Raw genomic sequence first — 25,525 nt, forward strand, 5'->3', positions numbered from 1 at the left:
ATCCCGTTACAAGACCAGAGACACCCTCATCACTCCACAGAGTCCAAGGGTCTTAGAAGCTCTTTTGGGAACCAGGGACTGGGTCCAGATACTATGACAACAGGTGCTTCTATCATGTCTATCACTGGAGGAATTACTAATCTGAAATTCTGGAGCTCTGTGCCAGAGAGCGGGGGCAGAGGCAAAATACGTATTTAAAAATTTTTTTTTTTAATTTATTTATTTTTGACAGAGACAGAGTGTGAGCATGAGCTGGGGAGGGGCAGAGAGAGAGGGAGACACCGAATCCCAAGCAGGCTCCAGGCTCTGAGCTGTCAGCACAGAGCCCGACGTGGGGCTCGAACTCACGAAGTGTGAGATCATGACCTGGGCCGAAATCGGACGTTCAACCGACTGAGCCACTCAGGCACCTCTGCAATTACATATTTTTTCTTATGTTGCGATAATAGAGGAAAGAGTGCAGAACGCTAGAAATGCAGACACACCAATGCTTTCAGGAGCTCACAGTTAAATAACGAGCCTTTCCCTACCTGCCCCTGAACGATCCATGAGTGGAACCTTCAGTCCTACACAGCCGAGGTCTCTGAGAAATTACTGGAAACAAAGTCAATTCAAATTGAATGGCTAACCAGTCAAGCAGGTGCTTAAGAGGGAATGCCCACGAGGGCAAACAATGAATGGCTGAGCATTGGGATCTCGGGCATCCGGTTTGCTCAGAAATGAGTGAGTGTCTGCTCTGTGGCCCAGTCCTGGACCTCTGCTTGCCCGAAGATCAGGTAGAAGACCAGGCCTGATACGTTCACAGAAGCTGAAATCAAGAAGACATTTCTCCAGCCAAACTCGGAATCCTGGAAGCAGGAGGCAACAAATTGTCAGCAGTCTCCTAGCCCTTGGCCCTCCGAGTCAGGAAGGCTCTGGCATGCTTCCTCCTCCCCACCCCCACCCCCGCCTCTGTGGGCTTCCTGGTCTGTCCTAGAAGACACAAGTCATTTCCTGTGCCCTGGCCTCTCCCTCTGCTGGAACATTCCTCCCCCCAGATAGCCATTTGGCTCCCTTGTCTGCTTCTAGTCTTTACTTAAATGTTACTTTCCAGTGAGTCCTTCCACAACCACCCTTTTTAAAACTGCAGTCCGGCCCCTTCTGATGTACCCTGTTCTCCTCTCCCGTGTTATTCTTCTCTGAGCGCTTGGCCACTGTTCCATATGCTGTATGTTTTACTTATATCATTAGTTTTTTTGTCGGCCACAACAAGCTTCACCAGAGCAGGGACTTCTGTTTGCTTTATTCCCTGAAACAGTGTGCGGCATGTGCTAATGTTGAAATAACGAATGGATGAGTGAATGAAGGCATAACAAGGGAAACAAATTCAGTTTGAGAATATCCATATTAAAAACCGCTGTTGGTCAGCGACTGGAAGGGAAGCCCCTCAATCACAGGCACACCAGAACGGTTGGCTACTGTATACGTGGCAAGCGGTGCCATGAATATTGCTAGAAATTTTGATGATGAGCATGAAAGGCTCATCTTCTAAGGATTCTTAAAGCCTAAACTCCCAAAACTGCGCATTCTTCATCACTCCACACCCTCAACATGGTAATTGCCCAGCGTGAGCTGAGCCTAGGGTTAGATCACGAGGGGGTTAGATCACGAGGGGGTTAGATCACGAGGGGGTTAGATCACGAGGGGACTCAGGACTCTAGAGCTTTAAGTTGAGCCACGTTGAGGAGGGGACAAAAATGTCTTCAGCCTGACTTCTGCTGAGTGACCTCTACGGGTTTCTCTTACGCATATTTTCACCAGATTTTGACCTCACCTGATTCATTATAAATCCAGCAAGAGTGGAAGAAATGGCTCCCGCTGCGTGAGCAAAGACTTGTGATAGTCCCTTGAGAAAGCCAGTGTACCTGAGACAGAAAAGAATTTTCCAGCGTAAGCAAACCCTTAATCTCTGCTTACTTGCTGCAACCCTGTCCTCATCTCTGGGGATGCCTGGCGCTGACCCTTGGTCCAAGCTGAGTGAAACGTGCTGACTGCTGACCAGTAGAAGCCCGTGTGAGGGTCTGAGACTCCCCAGGGCAAGCTGTACGAACCGGTCAACATGGTGGATACAAAACGTCCAGATGGATGGTTTGCACCACGTTTGTGTGTTCTCTCAGTCTCTCGGGAACCTGATCCTGCGGCCCTGTCTTGGGGTAAAAAAGATGCCTCACTGGGCGAGACCAAAGCCTCTCCCTTGTGTCATGGTGGTTAGGTGTCTAAAACTGGCACGTATGTGACCCGGAAAGGGTCCCGGGAGCTACAGGTGGAAGTCCCAGCCATCTTCCACACCACCTCTAGGAGAGGCCCGTGTTTCGCTTGCTGTCCCTTTATTCAAGCTTGATCTCTATTAAAGCTTTATGTGAGCCTTACGGGCCCTCCAGGGATCCACCCCTGTGTGACTGCAGCGTTTCCTGACAGAGAGCTTGGTGTGAGTCCCCCCCCCCCCACCTCCACCCCTGGTTGAGCGGTGAGTGTGGCCACTGCCTCCCCCTGTTCTCCCCTTGGAAAACTAAGTTCCCAGGGGCTGACTAGCCTTGGGTCCCTTCCAGGAATTATTTGCACGTAAGGCTGTCACTAACATCTCCTGTGAGCTGTCACATGTATTGCTGGCATCTAACTGGTGCGTCAGAGCGAGTTTAGGGCCGTTGGGCCTGAACTGAGCTTCTGGGAGGATGAGGCCGAGGGGTTCCTACCGAGGAGCGATGTCCAAGAAGTTAACAAAAGCGCCTACTTGGCAGAAAGTGGTGGTGGTGAAAGACAGTGCCAACAAGGCTGTGGTGGCGCTCAGGCTGGATCTGGTCCAGTGCAGGGACACAAGGGCTGCAGATGGGACGAGAACCCCTGCAGCGGGACAGGCACAGAGAGAAGTAAGCAACTGTCCTGAGCCTCCCGCATCCATCCCCGTCCGCTTCATCCTTACCTATGGCGGTGAACAGTTTCCTGATGCTCATGAGTCGGAGGAGTTTTCTGGAGAGAAGGAAATCTGCCAATAGACCTCCGAAGATAGTGCAGATAAAGGCAGCCACCAACAGCAAGGATGTGAGGATCCCACTCTGAGGACCAGAGAGAAGTGAGCAGCGTGCCTCACTTCCCACACCGCGACACAGATTGACAAGGTGGCTTGTCCACATCTGTAGCTTTTCTTTTTCTTTTTTCTTTTTTTAAATGTTTGTTTATTTTTGAGAGAGAGGAGGAGACAGAGTGGGAACAGGAGAGGGGCAGAGAGAGAGCGAGACACAGAATCTGAAGCAGGCTCTGGGCTCCAAGCTGTTGGCACAGAGCCCGACATGGGGCTCGAACCCACGAACTGCAAAATCATGACCGAAGCCGAAGTTGGATGCTTAACCGACTGAGCCACCCAGGCGCTTCCCCCCCGCTTTTTTTTTTTTAATTTTTTTAATGTCTTAGCTTTTCTTTATATACATTATCATCTTTAATACAAATTTCATGTTACTGGACTGAGCCAACCCAATTCCAGTGCCTGAGGAAAAACACGCATGTAGTTCAATTTGAAAAAAAAAAAAATTAATGTTCTCTTTACGTGTAAAGGTCACCTGGAAATAGGTTTTAAAAAGAACAAAACCCGGGGCGCCTGGGTGGCGCAGTCGGTTAAGCGTCCGACTTCAGCCAGGTCACGATCTCGCGGCCCGTGAGTTCGAGCCCCGCGTCAGGCTCTGGGCTGATGGCTCAGAGCCTGGAGCCTGTTTCCGATTCTGTGTCTCCCTCTCTCTCTCTGCCCCTCCCCCGTTCATGCTCTGTCTCTCTCTGTCCCAAAAATAAATAAATGTTGAAAAAAAAAAATTTAAAAAGAACAAAACCCAATAGAAAAATAGACAAAGGATAGGAACAGTTTACAGGGATGGAAAAATAAGTGACTCCTGAACCTATTAAAAGATATCTGACCTCAAAGTAAAACAAAAACAAAAAGCTGTCAGAATGCCATTTTTCATGGATCAAACTAGCAAAACTCCAACAGTTTTTTTGACGTGATCAATGGTGATGCTGTAGGTAATCAGGTACTTGCAAATATTACCAGTGTCCTGTGGGTGCAGTTTGACAATAGCTATAAACGTTTATGCAGGGCACCTGGGTGGCTCAGTCAGTTAAGGGTCCGACTTCGGATCAGGTCATGATCTCCCAGTTCGTGAGTTCGAGCCCCGCATCGGGCTCTGTGCTGACAGTGTGGAACCTGCTTGGGAGTCTCTCTCTCTCTCTCTCTCTCTCTCTCTCTCTGTCCCCCCCCACCCTTTCTGCTTCTCCCCCACTTGTGCACATGCACACTCTCTCCAAATAAATAAGTAAACTTAAAAAAAATGTATTTCAGGGGCGCCTGGGTGGCTCAGTCGGTTAAGCATCCAACGTCGGCTCAGGTCACCATGTTGCAGTTCGTGAGTTCGAGCCCTGAATAGGGCTCTGTGCTGACAGCTCAGATCCTGGAGCCTGATTCAGATTCTGTGTCTCCCTCTCTCTCTGCCCCTCCGCTGCTTGCGCTGTGTCTCTCTCTGTCTCTCAAAAATAAAAACATTTTTTAAAAAAAGGCCTCCATGTTATAGGAATTGAAAGGCTCCTGCCAGACTATCTCAGCATCTGTTCATTTTGTGAACAGAGAGCTGGACACATGTGCACTTTTCTCTTTATGTGTCACACTTGAATAAAAAAACATTTGTTAAAGAACGTTACCTTTAAGTTTCTGGCAGAAGGCTTATTTGGAACTTTATGTCCTGTTAATAATCCCTCGTCTTCAGCATTTGTTGTTAAGCCTCCCCGTGGAGCCTTCTTCTCCGAGGCAGAACTTGTTTTGTTACCCCTTTATTGTTTGTGCTGCCAACAGGGTGCCTTGTTTGCAAATGTTGATCGTTTTGAACATAACATAAGGGACATAGGTCCCTTAAGAATTATGACATCCTCTGAACGTCAAGCTTACTTAGAACCATACCAGCCTTCCCCAAAAAGCCGTAGGTCACAGTGAGATGAATCAGAATGCAAGTGAACAGGGTTGCATTTCCTACACAAAAGTCCCAGGCTCACTTCCTTGGATGTTGTGACTGTGAGCGGGACAGAGATTTACGTAACGAAGCATTTAAACAGGAGAACAGAATGGGCTTTCTCTGTACTTACGTCTCTGAGGTTAGCTTGAAGTATGGTGCTGAAGTATGTTGGTGTGTAGTCCATAAGAATATAAAAACTCCAGAATTCAGTGAAATGAAAGATTAAGATGGCCCAAAGTGGTAGGGATCTGACCATAGCCTTAATGGGCAGAGACCAGGCTGGTGAAGAGTCCTGGAAGAAAGCATCTCTCAACACCCTGCCATCAGAAGACAAGAGCTTTGTGCTGATGCCCTCCCCACCCGTGAGCCACCCAGACGGACCCAGGGAAATGGCAGAAAAGTTCATCAGTGCACCTGCTGAGCCAGTGAACGCATGATGTATTCCTTCTCACCAGTGCTGATAAACGGATGATTTATGGGGTCGTCATAAAAAAGAGGAAACCAGAGAAAAGAACAGGCACAGCCAATTCCACCTAGGAAGAGGGTCCGGTTAGCCCTGGTTGCGAGTTGTTTCAGTTTGACACCACACTGAGAGGATTGCTGCGGTTGACAGAATGACTGTCCCCAAGATTCCACTCCTCCCTGCATCCACACCCTCCTGCGTGGCCCTGTCATTGGTGGAGGGTGCTTCCCCACCACTTACACATACACGATGACACCGTTGGACAACCCGGCCTGATGAGTGTTGAGTGGAAGTAAAATTGATCTTAACATTTTCTCTTTTAGGGTCTTAAAGTCTCGATGGCTCTTTTTACTTGCTAGCTTGTCTTTTACACATTTTTCCACAAAGGCACTGTGAGGAGTTACCATAGAGTGTAGAAATACCATACAGGCATTCTGCTTGGTTTTGAGAATAGAAGAGTAAGTACAAAGGTACAATTTTGCCATCAAGGAACTTGAAACCAAGTAGGGAGGAGCAGATACAAAAATGACCGCTGTCATACATCGAGAACAGAGGAAGTCCACAAATACTGTACTGAGTTCCTGCTTTGTGGGTACTGCTTACTATTTCTGAAAATCTTGAGCAGAGTTAGCCTCTCATTGCTTGAGTCATTTTTGTAACCTGCCCTTTGAAGTGTCTATGACAAAGCCTTTGGAGGTTGACAAGCTATCGTAACCAATCTTCACACACTAGTGAATATATGTTTTTTCTAGCGAATATATGGACCTGATGGTACAGGCACCCTTGATCTAAGAGTCTTCTCCTCGAACAGAAGCACCCTTGGGGCTCAGTGATCTTACAAGAATCACACGGTTTACAGGTGGGGTTTCAGAGAACGTTTTAAAAAGCCAAACACAAGCATTAGCTGAGAGCAGCCCAGCAGATCCCAACCAGGGCGAGGGGGAAGGCAGTATTTTGAAGTAGTAGAATATTGCTTCTGGAATCGTCCGTGTGTCTTTGGAAGCTTCTGCAGCTTCTCTGAGGGCAGTACAGCCACTCTTGAGCCTCACGTGGTCTGCCCTGTCCTGCAGGTTCTACTGGTTGATTCTCTATGCCAATTGGCATTTTGTGGTTAGGTCACAGTCTCATAATTTTCTGGTTGTGATAGTAGGAGAATTTTAAAAGATGAATTAAATAAACGTAACTAAAAACATAATCCCACCAAGATAACATTTCCAACATCTTATAATAGAAACCTCTCTGGGGTTCTTTGTGGGTTCGGTCTAGAAGCAGGATGGACTGTTATGATGCCTGTAAAGTCATTGGTTTTTCTAGCTCCACATTCAGGCTACTGAGATTTAAATGTCATTTTGCGAGATTCATAATGTGATTATCTGTGAGCATTATCCACTTTAGTTAAATTTTTTTTTTTTAACGTTTTTACTTATTTTTGGGACAGAGAGAGACAGAGCATGAACGGGGGAGGGGCAGAGAGAGAGGGAGACACAGAATCGGAAACAGGCTCCAGGCTCCGAGCCATCAGCCCAGAGCCTGACGCAGGGCTCGAACTCACAGACCGCAAGATCGTGACCTGGCTGAAGTCGGACGCTTAACCGACTGCACCACCCAGGCGCCCCAATCCACTTTAGTTATACAAATATTCCTATCTATCAGGATTTGGTTAACCATAGATGACTCACATCACAAAAATCATGCCTAGCATTCTCTGTTGTGATACAAAATCCCAAGATATGAAAAGCTCCCACTCACCAAAGATATAGAAGATATAAGGCCACCCTATGGTCTGGCACAGGAAACCACCGATGAGGAAAATGATGAAGGATCCCAGCAGTTGCCCTGAACAGAAGATGTGAGGATGTTCTGAGTGTGAGTCAGGCTTGGGACTCTGTGTGCTTCCTCCAGACTGACCCCTTCCCAGAGCTGAGTTGCACAGCGATTAAAGTTATGAGCGGCGATCCAGACTACCTTGGTTCAAATCCCGCTCCTTCACTCAGGAGCTGTGTGATGTTGGACAAGTTGGACAAGTTGGATGTTGGACTAGTCTATTTGTATCTCAGATTCCCTTCTGTGTGAAATGGAAATAATGATGTACAGCTGAATTGTAAGATTGTTCCAAGGCTAAAATGACATTTACATGTGCAAAGCACTTACAACCGTGGTTGGTACGCAGTTGGCAACCAGTTATGATTTGAAAAAAGATACTGCAGGGTAGTAGTGCTTGAGAGCAAGGAGACAGGGTAGTTGGACTATAAAGTCTTGGCTTCTGTCCATAGGTCATTGTAGAGTACTCTTAATGCATATGAGCTGAGAATTTAAGGCATCCATTACCTGATATGGCAATGTTGATGAGCTGACTCTTTTCCAGTGGGGGAGCCCACTTGACCCAAATTGTATACTGACTTGTTAATACCATACCCTGGAAAAAAAAAAAAGTCCCATTCTTGGCTATCTGAGGTCATTTGGGAACCTATCCGTATTCCACTTATACTTACTTAGAAAGCATCTTGGTACCTGGGTTATGCCTTGAACTATCCGAACGACAATGAGGAAGGCCACTCCAGCATCAGCTGCCAGTGGGATGAAGAAGGTCAAGACCGAGGAAAGAAACAGACCAACACCAACCAAGTACTTCGCTCCATATATTCCAGACATGTAGCCAATAGGGATTAGAGTCAAGAAGAAGCCATAGTTGAGAGAGCTGAGAATGATCCCCTGCATGTCAGGACTCCAGTCATACGTAGGGGCCTGGGAGACAAAGAGAATCTCACTGTTTATCTTTGGCCACCTCTCTCCAGTGCCTCCAGTCTGCCAAGTTCATTAGGAAAACCCAAGCATATGCCCAAGGTACTCTTGGCCTTTACACAGTTTCCCTGGTTACACAGTTAACGACCAACCAAGACCTAAGAGATCCCTTAAAGACAGAAAGGCTACAAAGAAAAAGCATGCTATGCTAGGCAAGGTGATTTTTAAAATCTGCGAAGGAAGAAAGCAAAAGTAACATAAATCTGTGGAACTTAATTGTGTGCGTGGTGGTTTTCGTCCTTGTAGGGGAAAAACATGTGTCTGCTAATGAGTAGAATGATATCCTGCGTGCTTAGTCCCTGGTTGCAGCGTTAGACACAAGTAGAGATATAATCTGCTTAGCGATACAGTATGTTTGTGTGTAATACACTTCGTCGAACATAGTAGGTGCCTAATAAGTAAATAACCCTTTAGGTCGAACGGTGCAGAGTCTCATTAAACTTACCATTGGCTTAAATTCTTTTAGAGTTTCACTCCAGCTGTCCTGGGGGCGGTGGGAGGCCTCTCTGTGGAGGTGTTGGATGGGCCAGCCAGGGCTGTGTTGTTCACCATAGCTGGGATGGCTATGCTCAGGTTCATTTGTTGGGTGAAAATCAAAAAATTGCAGAGATGCACGATGAGGGCCAGCCCGTGTCGGACTGAACAAAAGCCTGAGGTGGGGGGCACAGAAAGTCTTATCATTGGGGTGCTTTTCTCCCGCCTTTCGTAAGTCTGGAAAGGGGAGAGGATTGCAGTCTGTCTGTGAGGCAGAAACAGAGAGAGAGCAGGGGTTCCTCTGTAGGTGTCTGGTGGACACCTGTCCCTCCCCGCCCCCCAGGGGGTGAGGGGGTCAGGAACCTCCTCAGAACCATTACTTGAGCGGAGACTTGAAGAAGGTGTGGAACTGGCCAGAGCAAGTGTTAGGAAAGTTTTCCTGACGGCTCTGGGATGAGCTCATGAGAGAGGCTGGAAAGAAGTGGGATTGGGGGGTACCTGGGGGGCTCAGTTAGTTGAGCATCCGACTTTGGCTCAGATGATGATCTCACGGTTCGTGAGTTCGAGCCCCTCATGGGGCTCTGTGCTATCAGCACGGAGCCTACTTCAGATTCTCTGTCCCCCACTCCTGTCTCTCTCTCTCTCTCTCTCTCTCTCTCTCTCTCTCTCTCTCTCTCTCTCTCAAAAATAAACATTTAAGAAGAAGAAGTGAGATTGGACAAAGAACTGGCTAGAAGCCGTGGTTGATGGGATACAGATAGTAAGAGCAGGAGTTTTTGGAAATGACTCCCAAGTGCCCCACCCTGTTACCAGGGAACTTGGCTGATTAACGGGTTAGGGGAAGGGAGGAGACGAAATTTGAAAGGTAGGCTCGGTCGGATGTCAGAAGCATGTAACTTCATCTCGAAACTATAATTGAGGCTCACGTAAAATGTGCCAGTGATCCATGGGGGCTCTGGGGCTGTCCCTGGGGTTGAGTCCAGATGCATTAGTTTGGCAGCAGCTAGAAGGATCCATCGGCTGGCCCTGTAGAGAAATCTCAGAGATACAATATGTAACCCTGTCCTCAAGGCACGTGGGTGCCCCCTTTCCTGGCTCCTGGCAAACATGCTCCAGATGGCCAGCCCCATCTCCTGCTGTGTGGGGATCCTCCTGGCGGGTTCCAGGGGTGGACAGACAGATCACCAGGTGTAACTCAGGGGGCATTTAGTTGAGACTCTCCCCTCCCCCATCCACAGGAATTGACGTTGGCGTTTTGAGAACATCATATAGATAGGGCAGATCAGATTGAGAGGGATGGCCACTCGTGTAGCATGTCTGCTCCTAGTCAACGTAGCGATGGCTCCCTGGGGATTCAAGTCTTTTTCTCTGGTCCAGGGTGAGATTTTACAGCTCTCTTCAGTTTACGTCCCACCCAGGTTTCTTAACGTACTTTTTATTGTTTCCAGAGCAGTCCTTTCTTTTCCCTATCATTCTCACATTTTCTTCCTTTGAGTTGAGAGCAGAAAACCAATCCTATGTACGTGTTAAGTACTAATAATAGAAAAAAATAGGTGATTATGGTTGTCATGTTTACCATTTATTTCATTCTCTTGGGTAACCTATTCACTGGCAGTTTCTAAACTGTTAAATAGAAGCAGAGAGAGCGGCCACTCCTGTCCTATCTGGATTTCTGGGGAATGTTTCACACATCACACTGTTAAGTAGGCTGGTGGGACTTGTCCTTTCATTGCATGAAGCTATCCTGGTCCTGTTTCTTATTACTTTTATGTGACTGCATGAGTTTTATGAAATGTATTTGAATCATACAGTCAGGATACCCAGATCTGCTCTAGTAACAGCTGTGTGCTCCCGGGCAAGTTCCTGAACTGTCTGTAGCCTCAGTATTCCACCTGTAAAATGGGGCTAATGATAGAACCTACCTCAAGGTCCTGAGTGACAATTGAGTTTATGTAAGTTCATTATAATTATTTATCAATAGCATTTGGCTCTCCTTACTTTCTTGAATTGATCTCTTCCTAATAGGATGTTTTAATGAAAACACATGACTTATTTTGCAAATATTTTGGCTAGAATTTTATGTTAGCGTATATAATTGAATTTGGGTGAATGTTACTGTGAATAATTGTGGGGGTGTAATTTTTGACATGCTAGTTTTATAAAGAAAGTTAGTTTTAGGCTTTCCATCTCAACCTGTGACCTGAAGTATTTTAGGTGAATAGCCATTTTGTTTTGTCTTAATATACTTTTTATTTTAGAACAGTTTTAGACTTAACAAAATTACTGAATTTCTGTACACCTCACACCCATTTTCCTCTTTTGCGAACTTTTTTTTTTTTTTTAGAGAGAGAGAGAAAAAAATCTTAAGCAGGCTCCACGCTGAGCTCAAAGCCTGACGTGGGGCTCAATCCCATGACCCTGAGATCATGACCTGAGCTGAAATCAAGAGTCAGTGCTCAACTGAGTCACCCCGGGGCTCCTGTTACAAACATCTTCTATTGCTCTGGTGCATTTGTCACACTTGATGGACCTACTGTGATGTGTTGTTATTAGCTAAAGTCTACACTTTATTCAGACTTCTTGGTTTTTACCTGATGTCTGTGTTCTATTCCAGAATTGCATTCAGGATAGCATAGTACATTTAATCATCACATGTCCTCGGCATACGTATGGCTATGACAGTTTCTCAGACTTTCTTTTCTGATGACCTTCAGGATCTTGAAGAGCAGTGGTCAGATAGTGTATAGAACGTCCCTCGACTGGGATTTGTCTGATATGTTTTCATGACTGGACTAAGGCAACGTGTGTTTGAGAGGAAGGCTGCCATTCTCTTCACGTATCGAGGGTCCATACTATCAACATGACTTATCACTGCTGATATTAGCCTTGAATCACCTGGTTTGAGGTAGTGTCAGGTTTCTCCACTGGGAAGTTACCCCTGTGTTCTCCCTTTCCAGACTGTCCTCTGGAAGAAGTCACACGCACAGTCCACACTGAAGCAGTGAGGAACTACACTTAAGGTGTAGCATCTACGTAAATATTTGTTATTTCTTCAGCCCTGGATACATAGACATTTCCTGTTCCATAAAATCTCACTGAATTTTTCTAGCGAAACCACCAAGATCTACTTTGTTTTAAAAGGGTTAACTTTTCAACAACTTGCTTCACTTCTTACATGGTTTTTTGACATGAACGAGTTTTCTTAATGCAAATTGATAAATTCTATTTTCATAGAAAGTATGGATATTGTCTGCTTTCCCTGTAACTAACACCTTATGTATTTTAAATGCCTCGTCTCCTTTGTCCCCACCATCAGTTATGTTGAATCTCTCTGCCTGATCGATCTGAGTTATGAATTGTTTCACTGCGGCGAATGGCATCTGCTCTCAAAGGATCAGCTCTTGTACGTAGATTTCATCGCGATTTCCTTCATGATTTGTGTTCACTTTTTTTTTTAATTTTTTTTAATGTTTATTTATTTTTGAGACAGAGAGACAGAGCATGAACAGGGGAGGGTCAGAAAGAGAGGGAGACACAGAATCCGAAGCAGGCTCCAGGCTCTGAGCTGTCAGCGCAGAGCCCGACGCGGGACTTGAGCTCACGACGCGGGACTTGAGCTCAGGGCGAGATCATGACCTGAGCCGATGTCGGACGCTTAACCGGCTGAGCCACCCAGGTGCCCCTGCATTCACTTTTTCTACATTTGAGTTGTCTGTTCTCTTTTTCCATGTACTTTCCTTGAAGTTGAAGACTCAGTGAACTGGATGCGTAATGAAGTTGCTTTCACGTATTCTTAGACAATCTTCATTGTCTTCCCTTCTTCCTGCCGATCATTTTTTGATCCACTTGACTTGCTACCCCTCTGCGTCCTCTGTGACTTTTTTAAGCCTTGGCTCTGTGTCACCGATTCGATTTTCTGTAGTGATGATTTCTTTCCTTGCTGCAGCTAATTCCTTTTTAACTCTGAAGTAATGTATTTTCCTCTTCAGTTTCCTTTCACATCTACATGGGGTTCTTCCTTCACATTCTTCTGTTGATTTGCTTCCTACTGTCTAAGCTTCTTCTTATTCTTGAGAACTGAAATTAGGAATGAAAACAGCCCTCAGTGTCCCCAGATAAAATCAGCACAGCAGTGTGATATAATGGTTAGCAATCAGACCGCTGGGGTTGAAATCCAGATGACGCCTCTTTGTGCCTTGACGACTTAAATCTTTCTTCCTCTGTGCTTGAATTCTGGCTCCTGTACAATGGTGACAATGCTAGTAACACCTTCCTTGAAGGGTTGGTGCAAGGATTCAGTGAATTAATCCGTATAAAGTGCTCAGAACAGTGTCTGGCTCACAGCATGCACTCATTATGTGACGATCGCTCTTTTATCTGATACATTTCTTTTTATTCCTTTCTGTGCTAAAGTATTCACCTGGGTCCCTTGTGCTTCGTCTCTGCAGTCTTGGGCCATAAGGGTCAATCATTTGTGATTTCGTGCCCGTGTGTTGAAACCTTTGCAATGGGCCACCTTTGTGGTCTGAGGCCCCGTTGTCATGTGATGGTAACAGTGCGTGTGTGAGTGGGAGGATGGCATCTTGCAATTCTTTCACCAGTTCAAGGGAAGTAACTCCTCTTCCATTAAAAACTTTTTTTTAAATGTTTATTTATATTTGAGAGGGAGGGAGAGAGCAGAGACGGGGAGGAGCAGAGCAAGAGGGAGGCAGAATCCGAAGCAGGCTCCAGGCACCCAGCTGTCAGCACAGAGCCCGACACGGGGCTCGAACCCATGAACTGTGAGATCATGACCTGAGCCAAAGTCAAACACCTAACCGACCGAGCCCCCCAGGTGCCCCACGACTCTTCCATTTTAATTTTGCGATGACCTGATAGATTTTGAGGACAAGTCTCCCAAATGTCCCAGTTAATTTCTGCCATCACGCATGTTTTCCTTTGGTCTGTTGTACTGGCTCCAGATGCTAAGATGCCAGTGTTTAGAAAGATGGGTGAGCTGTGGAGGGGTAGACATCAGGATGGGGGCCCATGGGAACTTCACCCCATATCCCAGCGCTGCAGACTCGCCTTGCTGCTTGTGGTCTACTGGCCTCTAGACACTGCCGTTCAGAGATAGGAAGCATGAGCCAAGGCTTCAGTGTCCCCCTGTCTTTCTGTGTCACTGTACCATGCTCCAAGGACAAGAGTTTGGTCAGCTCTTGACATCCTCTCTCAATATCATCCAGAATGTATTAAAGCAATCCACAAGTCTTAGCTTTTGTAGTGTGTGGTAGGAACAGTTCCCTAGTTTTGTGGGGTTTTTTTAAATTTGTTTTTAATGCTTATTTATTTAAAAAAATTTTTTTTTCAACGTTTATTTATTTTTGGGACAGAGAGAGACAGAGCATGAGCAGGGGAGGGGCAGAGAGAGAGGGAGACACAGAATCGGAAACAGGCTCCAGGCTCTGAGCCATCAGCCCAGAGCCTGACGCGGGGCTCGAACTCACGGACCGCGAGATCGTGACCTGGCTGAAGTCGGACGCTTAACCGACTGCGCCACCCAGGCGCCCCAATGCTTATTTATTTTTGAGAGAGAGAGAGAGAGAGAGAGAGAGAGAGAACGCATGTGAGTGGGGGAAGGGCAGAGAGAGAGGGAGACACAGAATCTGAAGCAGGCTCCAGGCTCTGAGCTGTCAGCACTGTGAGATCATGACGTGAGCTGACGTTGGACGTCTGAGCCACCCAGGCACCCAGGCCGAGCCACCCAGGCACCCCAGAACAGTTCCCTAGTTTTAACCTAGATGGAGATACTTTCTCAAGTGGTATGCTTGTTTATTTCTGTGACTTTCAGAAAGGGATGTGATTGTAGACTGGCCTTTGAGTGACATTCTTTCCATGGGCTGGGGCTCTTTCCACGTGGGCTCTCGATGGGGAGGAAGGAAGCTATGCCTGATGCTGTTTGTGAAGATTCTCACTCCATCCTTGCCTTGACAAGTTCTCCACAGTAACAGAGAGACAGATACCTGAAAATGGCAGCCCTCAATCTACCATGTGAACAGGATTCCAACAAGGAGGGCGTTCTGGCAAGGTTTGGAAGGGTGGACGGTGAGAAGCCATGATGCCATGAGGCAGCTACAGGCCCATGTATGATGGTCGTTGATGGTAGACGTGGGATTTCTGCCTGTGACGTTTGGTTGTCCCCTTGAAAATCACCCACTCAGGGCTGCACGTGGTCATCAGAGTGATGCATTATTATTAGTCCTCAGCAGAGGACTAAGCAAAATGGTAGGGCGGATGTTCTAGGAGACTGTAGAAGAAACCAGGAAGGTCGGCTATGAGTGTCACCACTGCCAAAAAGTGGGCTGAGCCAGGAACACTGTGTGAGAGCTGATGATCATCAACTCTGTATAAAGTTTATATAGTGTTGACTGTGTGCCAGGCATTGTTCTAAATGGGTTACACATTATAACTAATTTAATCCTCATTAAATTGTGATGTGAGGTACACACTATTATTTTGTCTTTACAGATAAGGAAACGGAAACACACAAAGTTCAAGTAACTTCCCTAAGGTCACACAGCTCATAAATGGCAAAATCAGGATTGCAAATGTGGGAAATGTTTATACACAAGTTCTTTATATTTCTGATGTTGGCGAGAGAGAGTTAGGATAGGAGAATTTGGCTGAGGGTATTGTCCTCTAGACTCTTAAGTGTTTAGAAGTGGATGAGGTCTTAGGCATGCAAGAGTCGAGCTCTCCCATTTTGCAGATGAGGAAGCTAAGGCAATGGAATAGTATTCGTTCCAGGTCAAGTGGCTCATAGTTAACTGTAGATGGGGTATGAGAAGGCACCTGTCCTGATTTCTTCTTCAATGGGTAAGATGCAGAGAATCCTCTTGTCCTTCAGATATGCCCACTTCCCAGCAGACACCCTGGCCGAAATGTTGAGTATTGTGAAGCATCCCATCTTGGTTAGTGCTTTACTTTTCAAAAGCATTGTCTTCTTTTTAAGTTTATTTATGTATTTTGAGAGCAAGAGAGAGAGTGTGTGGGCACACACATGGGGAGGGGCAGAGAGAGGGAGAGACAGAATCCCAAGCAGGCTCTTTGCCATCAGTGCAGAGCCCGAGGTGGGGCTCGAACTCACAAACCGTGAGATCGTGACCTGAGCCGAGATCAAGCACAGAGCTTAACCCACTGAGCCACCCAGGCACTCCCTCAAAGACATTATCTTATGAAAAGCTTATATCCGTAAGAAAATTAATGAATCACACAGCTCTTGAGTCATTAGAAATTTAGAGTAAAATAAGGTGTTCAACAGTTCTTCTGAGTGAGAAGCTCTTGGTCGTGCTTTAGACAACATGGAAGACGGAAAGCGACTTCTCGGATACGGTGGAAAGGAAAAGCCTTCTCTCTTTGAGGCAGGTGTGGATCTATGTGGGCAGAGAGATCTAGTGGGATGCTCCTCAGTTTAGAATCGGAAAAACCAAGACTCGTCTCCATGTTTTCTACTTAGCATCTGTTCTGAATTTTTATTTATCTGTAAATCATGTCTTGATACCTACCTGTCCTATGTATCTTCAAGGTTTCTTGCAAGAAGTGAAATACTTCTCAGTAAAAAATGCTTTATAGCTGTCTGGAGTCCTTGGCAATTGGTGGTAGCAATAAGACACTGTGTATCACCAACAGGGAAGTCAAGGTGACACAGATCCAAGTACGTGAACTTACCTTTCCTGGAGGTTTGCGCTTGAGCCATATTGAAATTGCCATCACTGGAAATATGTCCCATTGCCTCAGCTTCTGCTCTGGTAGACATTTTGGTTGTCTTCTCCCAGGACTGGTGTTCACCTCCTGAAATAAAAGAACACAAAAGCAAATACAGGGTGACACGTGTCCAACATCACACATGACAGTGCCCCAATTCTAAGAAGGAGGAGGAAATATTTGGTGGGAAAGGTGCTAGACCAGGGTTCAGGAGACCTGATGTGTTGTCCAGACTCTATCAGTAGGCAAATGTGTGGCCTTGGAAAGGTCACAGTTACCCTGGTGTTAGTCTCTGCGTCTCAAAAATGAAGGGTCCGGTACGGGTTGCCTTAATGGGTCATAACATTCTTTCCAGTTCTGTGTTCCCATGTCTCTCAATGGATATAGGAATCAACTGGATGTTAAAACTTGACAGTCTTTGAAATTTCATCTAGAAGATTCCAGTGGCTTAAATTACCCAAAAAACTGTCTATTACAAACATCTAGAGATACCAGACGAAACATGGCAAACATCTTTTTAAAGACATAGCTCCAAAGATAGCAAGAGATATCCCCATGGATGTAATGAAAAGTTTACAGTATGAGCTAACTCTTCAGTGACCCTGGGACTGGGGTGAGGAGCCAGCATCAGCTTCCATGACGCGGGATCTTGAGGTCCCTGGGGATGAGGGATAGAGCCTTAGACCTCTATCTTCTTGCCAGGAAGGCGATTGTAGTGGAGATCCTATTACAGAACCAGAGCCCTTGAAGGAGTTCAAAACTGAGTTAAAGAGCTTCTGTCCCTTGCAACCGCGAGCCAATGACAACTTTATGCTGTCCTGAGCTCTGGTTTGAAAATAAAGAGCCTCTCCTGGAAATTCTGAAGATTCACAACTGTATCATGGAGAGTTGGGGGTTGGAATTTACACAGTTTTCATTGTCTGAGAACTCTTTCTCAGCTGAACATCTCCTCTAAGAACTGGGCCCAGGCTGATGTCCTCAACACAGATCACATGGAATTACTGAAGGTGAAGCTCCACTTAATATGGAGATCCAAAATTATAAACAGTCACAGAAGCAACCATCCAAAGCAAACCCTCGGACTCAACACATGACCAGATCAAATTGCCGAGATCTTCCAAGGGTAAAATACACTGATAAACGCATTATATAAGCGTGCTTAAAGCAAGTGGAGAAATACAGGATAGTCTCTAAAACATAGAAGACACCCAACAGAACAGGAAGATTTAAGAAAGACACTACTTGAAATCTGAACAGCAAACTTAGGCATTAAAATAGGAAACTAAGTGACTAGATGTATCTAAAAGACTGAATGAGTGAAATAAAAGGTAGAGCTACGTGAATGATACAGAATAAAGCTCAGGGAGATCATGAGGTATGATAGCAACATTAGGGGGCCTGGAGAAGAGAATGAAAAGGTCCAGAATATGTCGAATGAGACTTCTAGGAGAAGAAAAGGAAGAGACTTGAGGAGAGGCAGTACTTTAAGAAATAATGATCAAGGCTTTTCCAGAACGGATGAAACAATATTCCTCAGATTCAGGAATCACAATGAGTCTGAAGCCCGAGAAATGAAGTTAAAGCTACACCCAACTACACCTGCATCTAATCATAAGGATCCCGTGGGATGCAAAAAAGCATGAAACTATCCGTAGCGATAGATGCCATAAGAGGTCATTAGCGGGGATGAGAGGGTAGAAATGAATTACAGTATGATATCAGATAAGAGTGGGGTTTTTTAAACTTCAAGATCATAAAAAAAAAAAGACAAAGTATCAGAAAGTGGGTGTAGAGTGTGTTAACTACCAGGACAGTACATAAACAGATGATGAACAGATACGGGAAAATACACCCTGCCTTACTGTCAAAGACATGGACATTAGAAGAACCAGATCTTGTTATTTCTTACCCATTTGCTTCCATAAATATTTAAAAGACTTATCGCTGAGTTTAGGCAAGAGTGTGGGGAGATAAGCTATTTGTGGGAATCGGTGCATCTTTCCACTTGATATGGGTGCTTCATGGCGTCTACCAGAGAGTACTATGCACAGCCACACGAAAGTATGTCCCAAGACCGTCTTTGTAGCAATATTTGGAGAAGTGAAAAATTAGCAGCTAATTAAAGGTCATTAATATTTAAGTAATTAAGTAAAGCACATATTTTTTGGAATACTATACAGTCATCGAAAAGAATTAATAAAATCTCTCCACGTAAGTATATAAAGATTGAAAAGGCATATTAAGGAGCGCCTGGGTGGCTCAGTTGGTTAAGCATCTGACTCTTGATTTCAGCTCAGGTCACGATCTCATGAGTTTGTGAGTTCGAGCCCTGCATCGAGCTGTGCTCTGACAGTGTGGAGTCTGCTTGGGATTCTCTCTCTCTCTCTCTCTCTCTCTCTCTCTCTCTCAGAATAAATAAACTTTAAAAAAGAAAAGAAAAATAAAAGACATATTAAGTGAAAAAAGCAAGTTGTAAATTCCAAGGGATACATGCACCCCGATGTTTATTGCAGCCTTATTTACAGTAGCCAAGATATGGAAGCAGCCCAGGTGTCCATCGATGGATGAATGGATAAAGAAGAAATGATATACGCATACGATGGACTATCACTGAGCCATAAAACGAATGCAATCTTGCCATTTGCAACGATGTGGATGGAGCTAGAGAGTATAATGCTAAGCGAAATAAGTCAGAGAACGACAAATCCCATACGATCTCACTCATAGGTGGAATGGGAGAAACAAAATAAACAGGCAGAGGGGCAAAAATGATAGAGAATGAGAGAGAGACCAATCAAGGAACAGACTTAACTGTAGAGAACACACTGATGGTCACCAGAGGGGAGGTGGGGGGGGGGGGAGGGGGAAACAGATGATGGGGATTAAAGAGGGCACCCGTCGAGATGAGCGCCGGATGCAGAATTGTCGAATCACTATATTGTACATTTGCAGCTAGTGTGACACTGCATGTTAACTAACTGGAATTAAAATAAAAACTCGAAAAAAACAAGGAGAAAGCAAGTTACAGAACAAGAAATACCATGGAAATAAAACAAGGGAAGCGTACATAAATATAACGTTACATTGTGTAGTTTGTGTGTTTGTAAGGGAGCAGAAAACTATGGACAGAAAAATCCTAACACGGAGACAGTGACAGCTGTCATCTACGTTGTCCTGAGCTCTGGTTTTAAAATTAAGCTACAATAATACGGTAAGCGTGGTCCTTCCCTCGGGAAGAATGGGCACCAGGGAACTCAACTGGATCTGTGGTGTTTGAATGAACTACAACAATGCTATATTTATGAATGACTACTGTGATTCAAAAATACATCTAAAACGGCAGCAACAGCACAACTGTCATAAGAGCTGTTCGCAGTGTCTGGAGCTTGGGAACCTTTCATCCTGACGGATCCCTTCACAGATTGTGCACGGATTTGCGCACACGCGCGTGTATGTGTGTGTGTTGTGTGTGTGCACGCCTGGATGTTAAGGTGGGACTCTTACTCGGGGCATCCGGGTGGCTCAGTCAGTTAAGTGTCCGACTTCGGGTGAGGGCACGATCTCATGGCTCGTGGGTTCGAGCCCCGCATCAGGTTTGTCAGCACAGAGCCCACTTCGGGTCCTCTGTCCCCCTCTCTGCCCCTCCCTCACTCGTTCTCTCTCTCTCTCTCTCAGAATAAACTTTAATTAATTAAAAAATGGGACTTGTACTCCATGCGACTGAACCCAGACTATTTTGAGAACACCACAATGAGTGTGGCCTCCATTCCCAAGTGGTAGGAGACCACTATCCGGGACCGAGAAGGAGGCTGTTGAGCCCACTTCGAGGGCACTTCAAGGGCCCAAACTGGTAAGATGTAGACGCTCAGAGAGAGTTTCTCGAGAGAAAGCTGCTGGTTTGGTCTGTCACTCATTCACCCTGCCTCCGTGAGAGAGGGGGTTGCGGGAGGCGGGCGCTGCCCTGCCCTTTGTGTCAGATGATAGAAGCTGCCTGCCAGGGGTCCGTCCAGAGACCTTGACCTGTGTCCGCTGGAGGTTTGGCTGTGTGCCTGCGAGTGAGAGAGAGAAGGGGCTGGCGAGCGACATCTGCCTCAATCCAAGGGCAGGAGGCTGCGCAGAGCAGAGCAAGAGCCCCTGCCAGCCGAGCCGTCGGGCACCCGAAGCTGTCCCGGCAGCAGGTGCAAAGAGCCTCGGGCAGAGAGCGGCAGGCTCCTTCTGAGCCAGATGTGGACGACTCGGGAGGGCTCCGGCCGACAGTAAATCCTGCGCCAGAGAACTGTCTAGAGGGGCCACGTGACCCCAGAAGAGGCGGATGGGCCGCAGGAGGCCCAGCAGCTGACAGAGGCGTGGTAAGGGTGTCCCCATTGGGGAGCTCTCTGAAGGACTCCACATCGACCACCCTCCCAAGCCCCGAGAACACCAGTGCCAGGCCATGAGAGTCTCCGTCCCAAATCGCTTCCCGCCTCTTACCAGCCGCCTCCCTGGCTCCCTGACCACCAGCCCTGGAAAGATCAGAAGCCTTAGCAGGGTGAGGCAAGGAGCTGCCCGAGAAAGGGAACGAGAAGCCAAGGCACATGACCCCGCCACCGCCACCCACCCCCCCCACCCCGCCAAGGTCCAAGCTGGAGACAGGGAGAAGATCTGGTGTTTAAAAGTGTAGTTAGGGGCGCCTGGGTGGTTCAGTCTGTTAAGCGACCGACTTCAGCCAGGTCACGATCTTGCGGTCTGTGAGTTCAAGCCCCGCGTCAGGCTCTGGGCTGATGGCTCAGAGCCTGGAGCCTGTTTCCCATTCTGTGTTTCCCTCTCTCTCTGCCCCTCCCCCATTCATGCTCTGTCTCTCTCTGTCCCCCCAAAAAAATAAATAAATAAAATAAAATAAAAGCGTAGTTAACACACGGCGTCATGTTCGTTTGGGGCGTCCAATAGAACGACCCGAAAGTTCTCTACCTGACTCGGTGCTCAGCATGACAAGTGGACGCTTAGCCCCCTTTATCTGCGTAGGGAGACGCTGTACTGTGAGATAAAGTTTGGAGGCCTGTGCTTCCCATCAGACCGGACCTCTTAGTTATAACATGCGATTATATGAAAGCTGGAGACAGCCAGCGGACTTTGTACTGTGCGTGGCTCTGGTGGCCCTGGGAGCAGTCCCGTCAAACAAAGGGATGCGTTGCTGTAGACGTAATTTGTGTATCGTGTCGGCCCACCTGTAGGGCAGTTGGTTGAGCTGCAAGGATAGTATCTGTCACAGGGATTGAAGGCTTTCAGACTAACGCTTTTTCCCAACGGTCAGCCCCTGTGAGGACTCTCCTGAGAGGTCACTGACTGCTAGTTCCTTCATTGATTTGGCAAATGTTTGTTGAACCGGTGAATGGAATGTTATGCGTCCTTAGACCTTTCTCTTGCATTTGTGGCCAAAGGGCTTCGTTCTCATGAGATGCCCCCTCTCTGTACTTGCTAGGACGGAGGCACTTGCTAGGTTTTCTGATAACCGACAGCGGTGCCTCCCGCGTCATCCCCGGTGGCGTCCCTTGCCCTCCATCAGATGTGTCCTGCCCTCGTCCTCCACTGCCAGCTTGGACTGCCTTGTCAACTCCAGCTGGGCCGCCAGGAGAGGCGCCCCGGAGGAGAAAAACCTTGGGGCACCTGGGGGGCCCAGTCGGTCGAGCGTCCAACGCTTGGTTTCGGCGCAGGTCATGATCTCGCAGTTTGTGGGTTCGAGCCCCGAGTCGGGCTCCGGGATGACAGTGCAGAGCCTGCTTGGGATTCCCTCTCTCTCCCTCTGTGTCCCTCCCCTGCTTATGCCCTCTTTCTCTCTCAAAAGAAATAAACTTTCAAAAAAAAGAAAAGGAAAAACCCGAGAATGGCATTTGCTATGAAGAAGCTGAGGGTCACAGTGACAGCCACTGGGTAACTAGCAAGAAGAGGGCAAGTGCTTTACCAGGTTGTACGGAAAGTTCCATGTGCACTGCAGTGGGAGGGGTGAGAAGAAAGTAGCCCTGAGCAAGAGCGTTCCGGGCAAGGAAGTGGCAAGTTCGTCCAGGTCCGGTGCAGAGGGAGCGAGCAGGTTCATGTGGCAAGGGAGACCTAAGTGGTGGGCGGGGGCCATGCCACGTGGGGTCCTGCAAGTCAAGGAAGGGGACGGGATTCACCTGACTGCTGAGTAATGCATGGTCTCTAAGGGACAAGACCAGGAGCTTGGGCAGAGGCGGTGGTAGCCTGCGCGAGCATTGATGTCTGGGTGAGGCTGCTTGTGGGGCTGTTTTGGAGTTAAAGCCAACAAGAATTGCTGACGAGGTGGGGAGGGGAGGAGAGAATGGGGCCGATCGTTGGAAATTTCTAGATGTGTGGCTTGAACAAATGAGGGAGTGGCGTTGTGCTCCGTAGAGATGGGAAAGGGAGCAGCGAGCGGGAAGGAAGCGGGTTTCCAGAAGGAAAATAAGAGTTTCATTTTGGACTGTTGGGTTCGAGATGCCTTTAGACCGAGAAGAGAAGATGGCCTGGCAGGCACTGCGTCTGCGAATCTGTAGCTTGGGCCCGGGGGCCCGGGTAAGATATAAACTTGAAGGTCATCCCTCTTCCCTATTTAATCAGACTAAGTACATTAGGAACAACCCGCAAGGATGCTGAACGCGTCATTCTTCTCTCCGTTGGCCGTTGCCCCGGCCAGCGCTGATTCTGTGTCTCTTCCCTTTGCACGAACCCCTGTCTTCTTCGTGAGCTCCCTGGGGAGTGAGGCTCCTCCTTCAGGTCCCCAGCTCAGCTGCTAGAAACTCACATGTTTTTATACCTGGCCTCAGCACTGAACATTTTCTCCGTACACGAAGCAGCTTGGGACTCATATTCACAGCTCCCAAATCAGAGTCCCCTGCCCCCAAATCTTCACCCAATAACTACTTCCCAACGTCATGGATTCCATTTTGTTTTACTTCTCCCCATGCATAAATTCATTGGAGGCGTCTTGTCTGTTTTGATTAATTTGATCTTTTAGCCCTGATAAAATCTTCCTTTTCAGAATTCAGCTTTCACATTTTTATCTCACCATAGATGTGATCAGTGCTTTATTATTATTATTATTATTATTATTATTAATGCATTGCACAAAAATTAGCCCAGTAGATGACTCTTAAGCTGCAGGTATCCAGTCTAGTCCCAGTATTTGGGTAATAGTCACCCTTAAAGCATAGTTTAAAGTTGCTGGTTCACCTCCATGTGCTTCAGATAGTTCAGACTCTCTCTCTCTCTTTCTGCAGCTACTTAATTTTTTTTAATGTTTATTTATTTTTGAAGGAGAGAAAGAGACTGAGCAGGAGAGGGGCAGAGAGAAAGGGAGACACAGAACCCCAAGCAGGCTCCAGGCTCCCAGCTGTTAGCACAGAGCCCAATGCCAGGCTTGAACCCACGAACCGCGAGATCATGACCTGAGCTCGAGTCAGACGCTTAACTGACTGAGCCCCCCAGGCGCCCCTCTTTCTGCAGCTATTGTTTTGGATGATTTTGTTCCCTAAAGCTTTATTCCCTGGGGTTCTGGAGCTCTTGCTTCTACTAGGAAAAGGTGATGTTCTCTGTCACTTTGCAGAATTATCTTAGGAAAGAGGAGTTCTCTTCACTACCCCACAGCCTCTACCCCAAAATAGCAAATGAGAAAAAGACCCACCCCCATCCCCTCAAAAGCAGAATGTTGAGGGGAAAGACTGAAGACTAACCTGAGAGAGTGCAGGGTCCTCATTTCTTTCCAAAAAATGCCTCCAAGTTTTTCAGCATTTTCTCCAGTGCCTTAAATCCCCATGTGGTAAATGATTACCTCCAAACCGTTAGCCTGTAAGCTCCCCGGTGGGAAGATTTTACTGGGTCAGTGGTTTAATCTTTAACTTTAATCGGTCAATTGACAAGTAGACCAGACTCCTTAAATCGTCCTCATGCTTCGCAGCCAGCAAGGTCCCTTCTGTCTTCCCCAATCTTCCCATCAGAATCTGCGTTCCTTCTCTGTAGGGTCCTGACACCCCAGGCCCCCTGTTTCCAGGGGTGTTCATTCTGTTCTTCAGCAGGATGGGGTGTGTCCCCGTCCCCTTTGAGCCCTGTCTCCACCAGGACCGTTTGTCAGAACGAGGCTTTCGACAGAGCGGACACGTAGTGTCCACCGCGGTTGACTCAAATGCCTTGTGGCTTTATGATCATAGCTGTTGGCACAGAGACCACTGGGCTTTCTGTGAAAATTAACCCGCCTGTGATTCCGCTCCCTTTGGTAGCAGAACATCTCAGAAGCTGCGCCCAGACCTGTGTTCTGTTCCCTTGTGTCCAGTTCATTCTCGAGCCCACTCGAGATGAGAAAGCCCTTGGTGAAGCCATCAGTGACTTCCATGCTGGCAGATCCAGTGTCCAGTTCCTAGGTTTTGTCTGATAAGCCCGACAGCTTTCCTCACCTGCTTCTCGCCTGGATTGTTTCACTTGATTGTCACCGGTGAGCCGGACCTGATTTTCCTTGTGCCTCATTGGTTGCTGCTCCTGAATCTTTTTAGCAGGTTCTCATGTTTTCTCTAACCTCCCTTGTTGGTGTGCCCAGGCTGGCGTCCTTGAATTTCTTCTGTGTTCAGGCTCACTCCCGAGATGAGCCCGGTCTCCTTTCTTACATGCCCTTCCTCTGACCTCTTCCCTCAGCTCAGAACTTGACCTCTTCAGCTGCCTTCATCTCTCCTTGAGTATCCAGGAGGTGCCTCGGTCTTAGCATGACCACAAGAATGACTCCGGAACCCTCTCCATCTCCCCCTACCCGGGGGGGGGGGGGGCATTACCATTTTCCCACCTAATCTTGCCCCAAACCTCAGAGTCTTTCTTAATTAGTCTGCTCTTCCCCTCGGTAGTGAGCATTCACTCCACCAGCATGTTCCGTGGGCTCTACCTTCAGACGTTTTCCAAATACCATCACTAGTCGTTTCCTCCGTTTCTCATGCAATCGCCTGTCTTCCGAGTAAGTAGAACAGACTCTTACCTGGCCCACAGCTTCTCCTCTCTTTTAGTG

General features: G+C 47.0%; 2 protein-coding genes across 2 annotated transcripts in view; both read right to left on the bottom strand.

The window, feature by feature from the left end:
- The window catches only part of LOC122490296 (histone H2B type 1-A), a 348,434-nt gene that overhangs the window by 284,354 nt on the left and 38,555 nt on the right, over nucleotides 1-25,525 (bottom strand). The gene's annotated exons all lie outside the window — the stretch shown is intronic.
- SLC17A4 (solute carrier family 17 member 4) lies at nucleotides 714-24,278 on the bottom strand. Its single transcript, XM_043592853.1, is given in 13 exon segments — nucleotides 714-848; nucleotides 1,814-1,904; nucleotides 2,733-2,880; nucleotides 2,960-3,092; nucleotides 5,158-5,319; nucleotides 5,442-5,560; nucleotides 7,240-7,326; nucleotides 7,819-7,906; nucleotides 8,002-8,235; nucleotides 8,738-8,784; nucleotides 8,787-8,942; nucleotides 16,474-16,596; nucleotides 24,213-24,278. Coding segments are annotated over 12 exon segments (1,488 nt in total). The 5' UTR covers nucleotides 16,562-16,596; nucleotides 24,213-24,278.

Source organism: Prionailurus bengalensis, chromosome B2 (genome assembly GCF_016509475.1).
Source record: "Prionailurus bengalensis isolate Pbe53 chromosome B2, Fcat_Pben_1.1_paternal_pri, whole genome shotgun sequence".
Taxonomy (NCBI): Eukaryota; Metazoa; Chordata; class Mammalia; order Carnivora; family Felidae; genus Prionailurus; species Prionailurus bengalensis.